This window comes from Sciurus carolinensis, chromosome 4, assembly GCF_902686445.1.
Source record: "Sciurus carolinensis chromosome 4, mSciCar1.2, whole genome shotgun sequence".
NCBI lineage: Eukaryota > Metazoa > Chordata > Mammalia > Rodentia > Sciuridae > Sciurus > Sciurus carolinensis.
Window position 1 is genome coordinate 82,138,952 of NC_062216.1, and position 16,373 is coordinate 82,155,324.

Sequence of the window (16,373 nt, forward strand, 5' to 3'; positions counted from 1 at the left end):
TCATTTTTCTTCAGCACCCCCTGGAAAATTTTTGGGATCACCTCATTTCTCATAAATGTTTTAAGATTTTGATATTCAGTGGTTTTAATAAACAATGTATAGATTCATGTTGCTAGGCACAGTGACATGTTTATGATGAGGCACATTTTCCTCATTTGGTTCTCCAACCAAAGTTATATCACCTTTTTGAATTACTGTCTTATGAATGTTTGTGACTTGTGATTCAGGCACAGTGGGTCCTAAAGGTTTGAGGTTGTTGAAAAGTATGTAATCTAAGGCTGCAACTTTAGCCATCTGATGAAGGAGATTCGCTCCATTACCTGGTGAGTCATGTTTGGCACACAGGATCCCTTCAACAAGAATTTATTGGATTGAGTCCAATATCATATTATACTTGACATGACTGTGGAAGCTGGGGCAGAACTGTAACTTTTATTAAGCAAAAACTAAAGGATTTCTAAATAGAATTAGACCCAGAGTTTAGTTTTTGGATTTAGTAGTAATTTTAAGCAACAGAGTGCTAGATTTCTAAGGCTGCTTCACTATGATATAAAGAAAGGATAAATATTTAACATGAGAGGCCCTTCACACTCTACAAATCAAGTTACCTTGATTCTGAAAATGGTAAGAATATGTTTCATTGAGTTTTTTTCCTTTGCTTTATTACCACAGATGAATAAAAGATGTGTAAATTTGAAAATGCTTTGTATTCTGTCTTCTAGGGAAATCTTGTAGCCTGAGTCTCAATTCTGATTTCTTTAAAAGAAGAGGGTTAAACCAGATGATTTCTAAGGGCTCTGCCCGAGCTAAACTTCTGTATCATTTCATCCTGTTCTGCTTTCACAAGTCAATAATTTCTTCATGATCTCTCACTGGTACCAGGGGACACTCAGCTGAACCTTGAGGATAAGGTCCATGAAGGACATTCGGTTAACTTAGATGGAGAAAGAGCCAGAATGCTGCCTCTGATTGCTCCAAGTATGTTTTCTGATGAATATCATTATTTTCTAAGCACTTCATCTGGGCTTCCGGAAATAACAAAAAATTTAATAAGAAGAAAGAAAAAGAAACGCCAAATGGGAAGCGAGTGTAAATTTCATTACAGACCTTTCTTTGGAAGTAAAATGGAATTGCAGCCAAAATCGGTGATCTTCACCACCATTCGACTGTCCACTACGCAGTTGGTGGATTTCAGACGACCATGCACTTCTATTTTACTGGAGTGCAGATATGACATCCCCTGCAATTTTCAGACGACAGGACAACGAAGAGATGAGACACACTTCAGCTGCTTGATTATTTTAAAGGAAGAAGTGACATTTTGACACTATTTCAGCATACAGATAGCTACACTGTCAGATTTTAAATTTAGTGCCATTACTTTTACTTTATAAGTTTTGTTAAAGAATTAATATTTTCCCATATATTGTATATCATTTTGAAGCCTATTTAGGTAACAGAGTAGATAATAGAGTAAAAGACAATTGTTGTCCATAAACTCTGGTTAAGTAATTTTGTATGAGGCACAGGATTGAGACAAATGTAAATGTGACACACACACATATATATATATATATGCATACATATATATATACACATACATATAAAATTTAAGTGTGTTACCAGTAAGTTGGTTGGTGACCCTGTGTATATATGTATGTCCCTGGTTCTTAGCTACCTCATTTTGTCAAATATGAATTATAAAGCTTGTTTTTCTGAAGGGAGGGGTTGAGCTGGATTAGTTCTTAAAATTGAATTGCTTTCATTCTATTTTTTTAAAATATATTTTAGTTGTCAACGGACCTTTATTTTATTTACATGTGCTGCTGGGAACCAACCCAGTGCCTCACACACGCCAGGCATGAGCTCTACCACTGAGCCACAACCCCAGCCTGGTTTCATTCTTTTTTTCTTTACTTTTCTTTCTCTTTTTTTTTTTGAAACAAATATTTCATTCCTTCTGTTTGAAAGGGGAAGCCCATTTTTAGTTCATGTACCACCCTCTGGTGGCCAGAGGTGTCACAGCCAAAATTGGTTTTCAGTCTAGATGACAGGAGTGAAAAATATGCAGCAAATAGGTCATTGTGACAATTTTTTGAACCACATGAAACAATTCACTCTTGGGACAACTTCTTTTCATTCTCGAATGAGGCCCTGGTTACTATGTCCACTTTCTTTTTCATGTCATGTCTGGGAATAGTTATGTCCAAATTTATTATTGCTTCTTGTAAGACAGCAGCTGTACTTCTGTTTTCTCTTAGAAAGTTGAGAAACTTGAGTGGTCTTCCCTGAAGTTTAATATGATTTTGATTTCTGACAAATCCATGAAAATGTGTGACCCCCCAGAATATAAAAACTGCAATAACAAAAATAATATAACCAACATATATGGAACATTTATTTGTACTGAGCCTTGCAGTAAGCATGTGCACAATTTCATATATGACATAGCTACCATTATCATTCTACAGATGAAGAAGTCAATGCACACTGAGGTTGAACTAGCAGATCTGTTTAATCTTCATAAATGCTTCTTGTTTTAATAGATCTCTTACCTTAGCAATGTCATACAAGACAGAGATCTTAAACTCCCAATCCATGAATGTACCATCAGGGTAGGAAATTGTGTCATTCAAAACTTCCTGAGTAGGAGAAAAAAAGCAAGCAAGAAAGAAGATGAGCCGTTGTTTGGAAGAATGGTTTGGAGAGATTATTATGAGCTAAACAATACTCCTCTAATCATGAAAGCTTGAGATCGGGAACAAGTTAGAACTCCGTTATCATAGTTTCACGAACACACAGAATCTTGTGTGTTGTTTGACAGGATATGTTCTGAGAAGTGTTTTGTCAGGTGATTCTGTCCTCGTGTGAGGGTACTTACACAAACTTAGAGGGCATAACTTACTACTCACCAAGGCAATGTGGTATATATGTACATGGTACAGCCTATTGCTCCTAGAGCCATGATGATTAATAAGGAACAGACAGGTGTGAAGTGTGGGAACATGGAGTTAATTTCATAAACTGGGCCCACTGGGCCGACTCCCACTTGTTTTCTTTTTTTTTTAGAAAACAATTTACCTGCAGCCCTACCTGGTTTAAGCCAACATGATATATTACATTCCTCAGCAAACTACCTGTTATCTTCAAGTGAAATGCAGGCCCAAAATGCTGATAAGAGCACAACTTACCCTGAAGAGGGGGTGGGGGATTTTTGTGACCCTTACGCAGACCAGATTCCAGAACTCAAAAAGATATTCCCCCTAACCATAAAACCTATAAGAACAGGTTCCAATTAGAACTGGGCAGCATGGGCCAAAGTGACCTAGAGCTATCATGCACAGGGGGGACTTGAAAGTCTGATGTCATCCTGCTGTCAGTCAAAAGTCAAGAGGTGAACCTGGGTGGGATGCTCTGGAAACTTCCCCAGGACCCCCACTAACATTGAAGACAGGAGAGACACCTGAGGACCGACTCTCTCCCCGGAGAGTATCCTCCTTTCCCGTTTCCTATCCCTTCTAATAAACTCATGTCTGTTACCCTGAGTGACATATCTAAAATCTTCCTGACATGATTGCAAAGGTTGAGATGAGGGGGTGCCTCAGCTTCATGGTGGTCCTCTGCCCTGTAACAATGATCAAAACAACACAAGAGTAAATAAAGCACAAGATAGAATGATGTCATGAAGAGCTGTGGGAAGCACCACGTGCAGGGGCTGCTGCCTACATAACACAGCATATTGTTTTACAGTGAAACTTTTTTTAATAAGTAGGATTATACTCTAAAACAATGATTTAAAAACATACTATAGTAAATACGGAAGCCAGTCACATAATCATTTATTATCATTTTCAAATATTATGTACTGTATATAATTGTGTGTGCCATATGACTGGCAACACTGTAGGTTTGGTGACACCAGCATCACTATAAACCCATGAGTGATGCAATGTGCTGTGATCTTACAGTCGCTATGATGCCACTGGGTGACAAGGTTTTTAGCTCTTTTACAGGACCACCGTCAGATGTGCAGCCAATACTTGGCTAAGCAAAATGTCATTAGTATGTGACTATTTCTTTTCTTCAATGAGAAGCATTGGGTAGCTTATGTTTTTATTCACAGTCTCAATTGCTTCCTTTGGTTTGATAATACTAGGTTTTCCTTAGGTTTGCTAAGTCCTCTGTCAATAAAAGTTCTTGAATTTTTGTGTGAATTGCAAGATCTATGCTTTTGATCTATTTTGACATGATGAAGGCTCTATCAAGACACATCTCTCTCTCTCTCTCTTTTTTTTTTTTTTTTTTTTGGTACCAGGGATTGAACCCACTGAGCCACATCCCCAGCTCTTTTTATGTTTTATTTTGAGATAGGATCTCACGAAGTTGCTTAGGGCCTCACTACATTTTTGAGGCTGGTTTTGAATCCACAATCCTTCTGCCTTAGCCTCTCAAGTTGCTGGGATTATAAGCAAGGGCTCTGCATCTAGAAAGAGACATCTTTTTAATAAAGTCAATAAGTAATTGTTATCCATGGTATACAGAATAACCTAACTGATAACCTAATAATAGTTTCTTATTTTAGGAGAAAGCTCAATTTAATCTTTAGTTTTAATTTAGGCACTGTAGCAATAATTTCTAAGAAAGGGTCTGAAGTCATTTAATCATTTCAGATGAGGCTGGCTGGATGGTGGATACTAGGGAGTGAAGGGAAGGGAATTATGAGCACACAGACTCTATAGTAGTTCTTTCCCTTTCTATTTATTCTCTACCTTTATCTCACCATTCACTCATTCTACCCTGTTCCCATCTACTAAATTATAAAAAGTTTATTATTCTGTTTTGACTATAAAGGGAATATATGCATAGTATAGAAAATGTGAATAAAATTCACAAAATATAAAAATGGAGAAAATAAAATCATAGCTAGTTGCCTCATCTAATTTATTCTCATTTTGATATTTCCTTCTATTCCTCTTCAATGTGCATTTACATAAGGTATATGTACTATGTCTTACAAAATCGGGACCATTAATATATGTGCAGGTTTATATGATGTTTTCTGACCAATTTTAGTAGGCAATCTACTTATTTCCTTAGAGATAGTTGTATACAGCAGGTCCTGTGTTTGGTGCTAGGATTACAGCGGGTCCTCTTGGGGCATTCATGATTTGGTGGGGGAAGCTGACACTCGCAAAATAATTGTAATAAATGTAAAATTATAACTATGATAAGTACTATAAAAAGGGGTCACAAATCTGAAGATTGACCTCTAAACTCTGAGAATTTGTTATGAAAGTCGAAGTCTCCTTCAGAAAGTAAAGCTGAGATCTGAACACTGCAGGGAAGCAAGTTCTGGGGAGAGCCAATTGTGTGGGCAAAATCCCTCTTGTGGAAGGGAGATGAAAAGTCTGAGGGTCCTATTACCTCAGTAACATTTACTAAATTACCCTTTCACCGCACTTGACAATATACTTAATGCTGTTCTTGGACCATGTATTTTTCTTCCATAAATCATGTCTTTATGCATGAACTATTATCAGACTGCTTTTATTATAATTTTCTGACTAGTAGCCTCTCATTATTCTTCTTTGTTAAAATATTTTGGTTATTATTGCTCTTTTGTATTTTTTCTGATGATCTTTGTTAATTAAAAAAAAAGTCTGCCTTTGATTGGAAATCCTTTGTTTTTGAAATTTCCATTTTTTTCTATGTCAATTACAATTTTGTGGTATGCCAATAAACTGGCTGAATGAAAATCGCCCTGATTTAAGTGCTTGCTGATTCCATGGTGAAATGCTCCTGTCTGAAATACTTCAAGCCACCAACAGTTCAACACTGACTAGTTAACAAATTCCTGAATATTTAACAATCAGCTTTGAGCTAGTACATGTTGAATGTCTCTTATCTGAAATGCTTGGGACCAGACGTGTTTCACATTGTGGATTTTTTCCCTAATTTTAGGGCATCTGTATATACATAATGAGATGCCTTGGGGATAGAAACCAACTCTTTATATAAATTTATTTATATTTCATGTACACCTAACCCTGAGGCAGCAATGTTCAGAGGGGAGTCTTTTGGGAAGTGATTGGATCTTGAGGGCTCTGACCTCATCAGTGGATGAATCCTCACTAATGGACTACTTGGAGGTGGTGGAAACTAGTGGGTGGAGGGTGGTGGGACATGGCTGGAAGAAGTAGGTTCCAGGCATGCTCTGGAAGGGCATTTCTTGTCCCTAACCTCTTCCTTGCTTTCTCTTTGCTTCCTGGCTGCCACAAGGTTAGCATCTTGGCTCTACCACACCATTCTGCCATGATATCTGGCCTTACCATAGGCCAAAAGCAATGGAGCCAGCGACCATGGGCTGAAGCCTCTGAAATTGTGAATCAAAATAGACCTTCCCTCCTTAAGTTGTTTTTCTCAGATATTCTGTTTCTGTGATGAAAAGCTACCATGGTGGGCTTCTACATCATGTCAGGTTAGGGACTGATTGCTGGAAGGAATCAGCTACATGATTACAGGGTAGACATTTTGGCCTTGTCCCTCCTCTTTAACATGCAAGGAGGGGAAAGGGCTGGAGATGGAGTTAATTACCAATGGTTGATGATTTAATCAATTGTACTTAGGTGAAGGGACAACCCCCAACCCCCCTAAATGAAGGGGTTTAAGAGCTTCCAGGTTGGGCCACACGTCTACAGGCCAGGAGGGTGGCACAACCCAAATCTATGGGGATAGAATGCCTGGGCTTGGAATCTTTGGGAGCTTGCCCTAGGTATTTCTTCATCAAACCAGTAGTAGTCAGTAAACTTTGAGTTCTGTGTCACTCTAGCAAATTATCAAATTCAAGAAGGAAGTCATAGGAATTCCTGATTTGCAGCTGATTGGTCAGTGTACAAGAGGCCTGGGACTTGGGGTCTGAGATAGGGGCAGTCTAGTGGGACTGAGCCCTTAACCTGTAGAGTTCGATGCTAACTCCAGGTAGTTCGTTGAAAAAATTGAACTGAACACCTAGTTAGTATCCAGAGAGTAGAAGAACTAACTGGCTTTTAGGGTAGAACAACCTCACATATCTAATGTTAGAAGTGTGAGTGGAACTGGTTCAGAATTGGCCTATTTAATTTTCATTTTTTGAGTCAAATCTTCATAATTTTATTATATCTGAAGTTTTTTTATTTTCAAAGATAATATAATTTAACAGCAATGGAGTATTTTCCACAATTAAAAGCATCTTTTCATTGCTTTTATTATTCCTACTTTTAGATATTTGTATGTTTGTTTTTAAAATCATAATTAGAAGTAAGAGTCTTCTGGGCACAGTGGCGCACACCTTTAATCCCAGAGGCTCAGGAGGCTGAGGCAGGAGGATGATGAGTTCAAAGCCAGGCTCAGCAATGGTGAGGCACTGAGCAATTCAGTGAGACTCTGTCTCTAAATAAAATACAAAATAGGACTGGAGATGTGCCTCAGTGGTTGAAGCACATCTGAGTTCAATTCCCAAAAAGTCTTGTGTGCTTTCATAGTTTCTTTTTTTTTTTTTTTTTTTTTTTTTTAACTCATTAGTGCAGGAACTGGGGATATAGGGAGATATAGTTCAGTTGGTACAGTGCTTGCCTCACATGCACAAGGCCTTGGGTTCAATCTCCAGCACCACAAAAAAAAAAAAAAAAAAAAACAACAACAACAACAACAAAAAAAACCAACCCAACTCAGTGCATTTTAAAAATTTATTTTGTCTTGTAATGATTGATGTTGAACAGTTCCTTTCCCTTTGGCCATAGTCATTCTTCTAAATTTTGAGTAACAAGATTATTCTTAAATTATTATTTAAGAAAGAGTAGCATTTCCGGTTACAATTTTTTTCTTTGAGGATATATTTCCACTTATGCCACACATTTGAAAAGCTAGTGTTCTTGCTTTTGTTGTTGTTGTTGTTGTTGTTTGTCTGTTTAATTGAAGTACATTCAAAAATTTTGAATTTCCAATAATTTGGTTTCAACGAAAGATTATTTTTTAATTTTACTGAGTAATGAACATCTGGACCTCCTTGCAGTTGCCAGAGCTGCTCTTGGCACCAGTTTTGGGAATTTGGCTTTGTTATGAGGACTGAGGTTACCAAGAGGTACTGGGTCTGAATATAATCCAAAGGCAGGGCTACCCACACATCCTGGTTTTCCTGGGTCAGTTACACTTTACGTCTGTTATTACAGGATCATTATTATAATATCCCCTTCACTATCCAAGTATCCTGATAAATATTTGGTCACCTACCTTTGGGCGGTCATGGCACATGCCCACAAGCTGCTCAGTCAGGTGCAAGTGTATCAGTGCCCTTTGAAGTCATGTCCCACACTCCTCCCTGCTCTTGCCCTTTTCAATTCCTGTTTCTGTTTGCCACCTGACTTTGTGTTTTGCAAATCAACTGTGCTTGCCCTTCAGAACTATGTGATGATTTGACACTCTTAGCTCAGTGCTTGGTTCTTCCTTTACTCAGTCCTGTCCTATTCCTCTTTTTGCTTTGAACCTGCTCAGCCAGAATACCTGACCATGGCAGCTCCTGGGTCATCTTCAGTCCCTCACAGGGGTAGGAATTTAGACCAGAGCAGAGTAGAACCTATGAACAAGTCCTCTGATGCTTACATGGTGCAATGATAACAACCATCCCTTGCTCTTTCAATACAAAAACAAGTGTGAAATATAACGCATTTGAGTAAAATTCAAGCAAAATATAATGCATTTGAGCCAGGTGTGATGGCACACTCCTGTCATCCCAGCTACCTGGGAGGCTAAGGCAGGAGAATCAAAAGTTCAAGACCAGCCTCAGCAGCTTAGCAAGAGGCTGTCTCAAACAAAAAAGGGCTGAGGATGTAGCTCAGTGATAGAACACCTCTGGGTTCAATCCTCAGTAAGACCCCCCTTCACCCCAAATGCACACATACCACAAAACCACAAAGTATATTTGGAAGTTACCATTCACTTTCCAACTTCTGTTCTCTGGTCCTTTCCCCCATCTACATTCCTTTTCTGAATATCTTTTGACTTCTTTGTAAAGATATTATAGGACTGATTGATAAAATATGAGGGGATCTAGTTTGAAAAGTATGTGGGCCTACCAACTTTTCCTCATAACTCTATGATATCTACAATATTACAATATTTTTAAAGGTCTGCTGATTTTTTTTTTTTCAGTATGGTTGACCACTTACGAAATTGAAAATGACCCTGGTTTCTTACCCGAAGGGATCCTCTCTCGCAGTATTCAATCACCCCAAAGATCCTGGTGTCAAGTTTCACTGTGCCATAGAACTTGGTCAGGTTGTAATAGTCAGTCTGAAGCAGCTAGTAGAACATGTTTACAAAGCATATCAGTCAGAAAATGGAACCAGAGTAAATATTCATATGCCAGCAAAATGTTTCATTTGAGATCCTTGGGAAGGTGTATTGTTCTTAATAAATTGAATGTCAATACCTGTTTGTTACTACACACTACATAGCATCTTATTCAGTAGCCTTTCCTTAGCTAGCAAGGGGACTTGAATACAAATTCTGACTACTTTCAAAAAATATCAAGGACATATTTTAGGACACAGCAGCAGATTGTCAAAATTTTTACACTGTCAATCTCACCCTCCAATACCTTTAGGCAGAATTTTCAACAAGTAGCTAAGTCATCCATTTCTTTCTCCTAAGACATTTCTCCACAAGGGATCTCTGTGTTCAGGGAAAGTGGAATGAGGCTAATTCTCAAGGGGTTGAAGTACAAGACACATACCTTGTTCAAGTCTATCTTCTGTTTCTCGTTTAAATTGCCATCGCTGTGCTTGAGATCTTTGAGGATCACTCGCTGCAAAGACCAGTTGAATTAAGGAGTTACTGTTGCAATATAATTCTTCATATGGATGACTATTATGACAATTTGTGCTCATGTCCTATTAGACTAAGATTTTTTTGAGTAGTAACAATACTTGATTATTGTTTATATCCCTGGTGGTTAGGACCTGGGACACAGTAAGCTCAGGTTTGTATGTTTCTTGCAAAATGACTAGGGGAAACATGAAGATGGAAGGAAGAAGGGGAAGAAGATACAAAACCCCCAGATGTGATTCTCAAGAAGAAGCCAAAATACAATATTGGGGTTGCCCTCAGTGCTCTGAATCTATTTCATGTTTCCGTTTCCTTCCTATACTCCACCCCCTCAAAATATTTAATTTATCCTTCTGTTTCCCCAGGATTGTGAGTTTTATAACCTTCAGGTAGAACCCTGCCCATCCTGTAAAGCTTCGCAAATGGCTCTTTGAAGCAAACTGGGCAACCCCCCCACCCCCCACCCCCTACACACACACACACACACACACACACAGAGTACTAGTGAAGTTAGGGCGGGGACAGTGATGGCTCGGAACATGCTTCCCGTTAGAGTTCAGAGAAGTGGGAGAGACTGAGTCACCTTTTTGTCGTATTTGCATTGTCGTAGTCTCTGGATTGTATCTCGTCTTTTGTCATCATCGATCTGGCATAAGAAAAGGCTAATTATTCCAGAACTACTTATCTGTCGCGTTCACCGCCAGTCAAAGACTGAGAGGCTCTTCCAGCTGGGTTGTATCTACTGTTTGCTCAACAGTTTGCTGGGCGTTTTCCCAGAAACACTATGGTAACTGACTTGTCTTTCCCTCCCACTACTCATTCCAACCTCTTTCTGGTATTTGCCATATCCTCCTTAACCCTGGGTTCTCCTCCATTTCTCTTTTCAGCCATAGATTTTCTTTCTTCCTTCTTTTCTTAACACCCTCCTACTGGGAATTATTGCCTACAGTTAGATGCTCTTAGGGAAGGATGCTAAAGGAACATGTTATACATTTCAGTTGCAAATTAAAGCTTGAAAGTCCAAGAAGCAATGCACATGAGGCAGCTGGGCCAGGTGTGTCTAAGGGGTGCAGTCCTAACAGTTCTGGGGTCTGCTCAGAATTGTCAGATCATCTGATTTGTCAAAAGAAGCTGGTTGATAAATGTGAATTTTTTTATGCTATTCCATGATATTTTATATGCTGGCAATTTATTTTAAAAATGTTAAATATTAAACAATACACTTTACAAACACCTATACCTGTGGGCTAGATATGGCTCTTGGTTTGCCAGTTAAAGATTTCCAGTCTAAAGACATAGGAAAAGTTGGGAACTACTGCATCTTTCAGTTTGGTTCTTAAAACTGGTATGTATGATTATCTTTGTTAAAATTCACCTTACAACAAGGCCATTTTAAAACTTGAGTGAAATATATCAAGGTCCAAGCATGATACCTGACACAATGCATATTAATAGATGTTGAATCCACTAGACTGGGACACACCCATTTTCCCAGTGAGCTGTACTCCAGCACAAACTTCTTAAATAACAAAGTTCTTAGTTGTCTTTTAGGAAAAACCTCCCGGAATCTACTAAAGGTACTGAAGGATGGTTTGAAACTGACTTTTCAAGAATGCACTGGTGCAGAAGCAGCCAGCACATCAGGTCAATGACCTCCAAATCCCCCAAAAGTATGCAATAATCACCCCCCACCCCCATCCCCACCACCCCGCCAAAAGAAACACATGACCTGTGAGGCATGCTGACCGTTTTGTTTATGGCGGCACAAAAGACTCCCTTCTCAGCAGCTAATCAACAGCAGCTTCTCCCCACTCCTTTCTAAAAATTGTCCTGCTACCCATATTTTTGGGACGTAGATCTGAACTGATGTCTCCAGGCCTCCCTGTCAGTCTGCGGAAGAATAAAGGCTTTTCTCTTTGCAGATACCTAGCACCTTCTTATTTGACTTCTTTATGTATTGGGAAACAAGTCTGTGCTAGATATCAACATCAGTTATCATTACTTCTTATTTTACAAATGAGGCATAGAAGGGTTAAATGACATTAAATGTTGCATTAGAAGACTGGCAAAGCCTAGGCTGCTTGTCTTCTTGTCTAGTGCTCTTTTACTGTTTCTGACCTCAATAAGGTCATTTAAACTACTTGAACCTCATTTCCTTACTCTGCAGTTCTTACTCAGAGAGGTACTTGAGAATCAAATTAGACACAGTTGGTGAAATTTTTCTTGCAAGCTAGAGGATTTCTCTCTTTCTCTCTCTATCTCTCTCTCTGGTACTGGGGGTTGAACCCAGGGGCACTTAACCACTGAGTGCCCCAGTCCAGCCTCTTTTTACTTTTTATTTTGAGACCAAGTCTTGCTAAGTTACTGAGGCTGGTTTTGAACTCGTAATCCTCCTGTCTCAGCCTCCCAAACCCCTGGGATTACAGGCATGAGCCCCCATACCCAGTAAGGATTTCTCTTTTTATCCTCAAATGAGGTATCATCATCTTTGTCATTCTTATCTGCTTTTTAACTCCACCCCTTTGTCTTGCCTGACTTCTCTTTGTCTGATTCTCTGGTCTGGCTTTCTGTGCTACTACTGGGATATTTGACTCTTTATTATCCTCATCCTTTAGGCTGACTTTCTTATTTCTGTCTTTAGAGAGTATTCCAAACTTGAACCATTACCTGTCTGGTTGTATCTTCCTCTCATGTTGACCTTGGGTTTTCTCCTTATTCTAGCTGACTCATAGCATCTGATGAACTCTATATAGCCCATTTCCAGTCTGCTTGCTCCCTAGGTTACCTAACACAGGGCAAGAATGATAACCCCATGCTAGGAACCATTTCTAACTTCTCTCCTTTGAGTTTACTGTCCCCAAAATTTATTTGATAGCCCCAAAAGTGACTAATCTGATAAACTGAATATTAAAAATTCTGCACTCAAAAATTCTGCAAGAAACTGGCAATGGATAGATGACTTCTGTTGCCAGAAATGTTTAGATTTTAAGAAAACACACAAAGACACAGTGTTTTATGGTTAATCCAAAGGAACAAATATGAAATATGGATTTTTGAGGAAGTAGAGATTGTTTATAGGTGGGGTTTTGCAGAGGTGGAACATGTGGAAGCCAATTCAGATGTCATTTCAGAGACAGGGAGTACTCACTTATAAAAATCTCTTCACCTTTTCCTGGTGTTAAACAAAATAAGCAGAAGGTCATTGACCTGAGGCTGTCTCAGTATTTTGAGTTCCTATGTAACAAACCACAATCTAGCTTACATTATCATACATAAATAAACAGAAACCTAATTTAGAGTATGTTTTGGTAACAAGTAGTTGAGTTTCAACCAATCACAGGCAGTCAACTGATCAGACCATGCTCACATCAGACAAACTTCTAGCAATAACAAAGGATCTTATTTCAGTACTCTCCATCTTTGTATAACCTATGAAAGCTCACTGCCTACACTGCAGCGTGCTCTCTGAACCTCTTTTGGTTTTGAGTGTTTCCCAATTCATGAATCACTTTTTGCTCAAATAATGCTCTGAAAAATTGAATCTGTCTGAAATGTTTCTTTTAACAGCAGGCATTTCCAGTTAGTCATTTCTGTCAGCAAATTCTCTCTACGGAAGTCAATAGTCTGTGGTCCTTTGTACCTTACTGTGAATTACTGCACGCTTGATTCCATCCTGACACTTGCCTGAGATACATGGTCCTTGTGAATACAGTGTTTAGGAGTGAGGTTCAGATTGCAACAGAAGGGTCACTTTGGAGCAAGGCGCATTTCTGGAGTAAGACCTTGTCCATGTTCAGCTGTGAGGGATCTGAGCTCTTAAAAGGACAAACAGAGTACTTGGGGTGGGATGTTGGGGACTGGTAGAAAGGTGCCAAAGATAAACCTGGCCCATGCTGCAAGTTCTCCTCTGCTGATTTTGGGCAGGGAGGTATCTCAAATAGCACTACCTTATCAGGGTGATCCTACTATAAGAAAGTCTACAAATGCCATTGTGTGAAGGTTCTGGGTCTCCACCCCTTCTTAGTATACTTGGGCATAAAACCCCTGATAATTGCAGTGTACATGGTAAGTGTTAGGATTGTAGACTTCATAGACTGGGTTCAAACTGTGTTTCTGGAATTCCAGTTGTTACCTCAAGGGCACAGGGAAGATGAAATGGGATAAAGCATCTGGCATGTGATAGTGTTCAGTTAAGTGTTAGCTGTCATTATTTGTAGTAATCATACTTGCTGTAGGGGACTGTTTCTTAATGCTTTGATCTTTAACTTCCTTATCAGCAAAGTTATGATTATAAAACTCAATTACTGGTTCATTGTGAGGAGAAGGTGGGAAACACAGGTCTATCATCAACTGCAGTAAATGGGGCGATTGTTAATATTGGCTACTGATTGTACTTCCTCGTTGGGGATGAATTTGAACAGATATCAACAGAGGGTTCTTTCTTCAGCAATGAGCAAGGTAAGTGACAGGTCCTTAGTAGAAGTAGATTAGTACTCAAGGCTTAGGGGAACTCAAATGCCCTTCCCATTCCTACATCCCTTCTGTGACAAATTCCCAGCAAGTGCATATGCTCTTCTCTTGTGGTTCAGAGGCAAAAGAACAAGTAACATTTCATATCTCAGACTCCAATGAAGTATTCATTGGACTGAAGAGTTGGCATTAGGTCAATGGAGACTCAATGAAAGGCAGGGGGCTGAAAAGTAGAAAACATCTAACTCTTGGATTCTAGAACAAACTAAGATTGGAATATTTCCTACTTCTCTGACAAAGTCTTATCAAACACCTGGCAAACTGCACCATTGTCCAACAGGTAAGGCAGGCCTTACCTTCAGGCTGATGTGGTTGGTCTCATTGTTCTCCAGAGGAAAGATATTTTCAGGAGGAATGTGGGACCATTTTTTCTGACGAAGTTCATTATCTCTTTTATATTTTCTGCAGAAGGAATATAACCAGTCAATAGGTTTTAATAGTGTCCATGCTATTCCATTTCAGAACACGAGGAGAAATTCAGGACCCTGGTTTTCTCAGGCAGACAGTGGTGAGGAAGACTGGCTCAGTGGTGAGACCCTTATGTTCCGCAAACCAGACAGCGCTGGCCATTAGCAGACCCGGAGGAGTTCTCATGGACTTTCTGTTCTTTCTTTTTGTTTTATTTTACTTTCTCCCATCCTTCACTATAATAAAGGATCTGGCCTGATGACATGGAAAAATAAGGGAACAAAACAGAAAAAAAAAATCAAAACTGATAGGCTTAAAAGGCAATAAAGTTAATTTTTAAACCACCAGTGAAATACACCAGATTCTAAGAAAGCCAGATCCTCTTACACAGGTATGTCTTAGAAAAATATGTTTAGAGAAAATGGAAAAGTGTGGACACGATGCAACAACATGTATCCTGATATAAAATGTTAGAATCTTGTATATAATTCACATGAGGCAGAATTCTTGAGTTTTGGGGAAGGCTCACTTTCAACTTTACAGATAATGTAAAATGACTTCCCACAGGAGTGGCATCAATTTCTTTCCTATGTTCTTGTTCAGAGTTAGTATTGTTAATTTTTTTCTTACCTTTATGATGTATGGGAAGTGGTGTATCATTTTTGTTTTAGTTTGCATTTCCTTGATTACTAGAGAGATGACCTTTTCAAATATTTGCTGCATACTTTATAGAATATATGGAATCATAGAATTATATAGAATCATTTATAATTTCTCTAATTTTTTCCTTATTGTACAACATTTTATTAATTTTTGTGAGTTCTTTATGTATTCTGAAAAATAAGCCCTTGTGTTACAAATACCTTCTCCCGGTTTATTCTTTTAACCTCACTTTATGAAAAAAATTTTATTTTACTAGGGCCATATTTATATATTTTTCTTCTATTACACTTTTTAAAATCAATGACAAAATCATACTTTCCTAACCTGACATTATAAAGCCTTTTTCTAAATTTCTTCTATGTTCTGAAGTTAGTTTTTCGCATGTAGGTCTTTAACATTTAAAGAACTGTTTGAACCAAACAGTGTCTTTATATATTATTTCATGTAGTTTTAATTTCGTTTTTTTACATGTGGGAAGCCTACTGTCTCAATATCACATCCTAACTGATTTGTAATATTAGTAATTTGTAATACTAGAAATGCGAGCAATCTCCTGTACTTGCTTGAGTCTGATTCTCCTTAAGCAGCAATCATTACTCTCCTCCTATATGTCCATCCAATTCTGAGTATTCCTTTATTAAATATACACAAATAGCATATCATTGACCAATTAGTAGGACCCTGAGACCTGGGGGAAGTAGGATAACTTTGGAGACTTTGAAGTCTGACAGGCTTTCATTTCTGCACCCCTGGAGACTTTTGGGGCTCAACAGAGTCAACTGTCATTCATATTGAATTAGGGATTTCATAGACCATTCACTACTTTTCTTGTAAAGGCGGTGGTAATGGAAAACTACATGAAAGGCACCCGTTTGCCACGCCTCCTCGTGGAGACTCTGGTCATTAGGAAG

General features: G+C 38.6%; 1 protein-coding gene across 1 annotated transcript in view; it reads right to left on the bottom strand.

Moving 5' to 3' along the window:
• Gucy2c (guanylate cyclase 2C) overlaps positions 1 to 16,373 on the bottom strand; it is a 68,291-nt gene that overhangs the window by 20,912 nt on the left and 31,006 nt on the right. Inside the window, exons 12-17 of the mRNA XM_047550397.1 lie at positions 14,688 to 14,793; positions 10,445 to 10,507; positions 9,770 to 9,841; positions 9,232 to 9,336; positions 2,556 to 2,642; positions 1,108 to 1,240 (exon numbers count right to left, since the gene is read on the bottom strand). Of these exons, the coding sequence (XP_047406353.1) occupies positions 1,108 to 1,240; positions 2,556 to 2,642; positions 9,232 to 9,336; positions 9,770 to 9,841; positions 10,445 to 10,507; positions 14,688 to 14,793 (566 nt within the window). The remainder of the gene's footprint in view (positions 1 to 1,107; positions 1,241 to 2,555; positions 2,643 to 9,231; positions 9,337 to 9,769; positions 9,842 to 10,444; positions 10,508 to 14,687; positions 14,794 to 16,373) is intronic.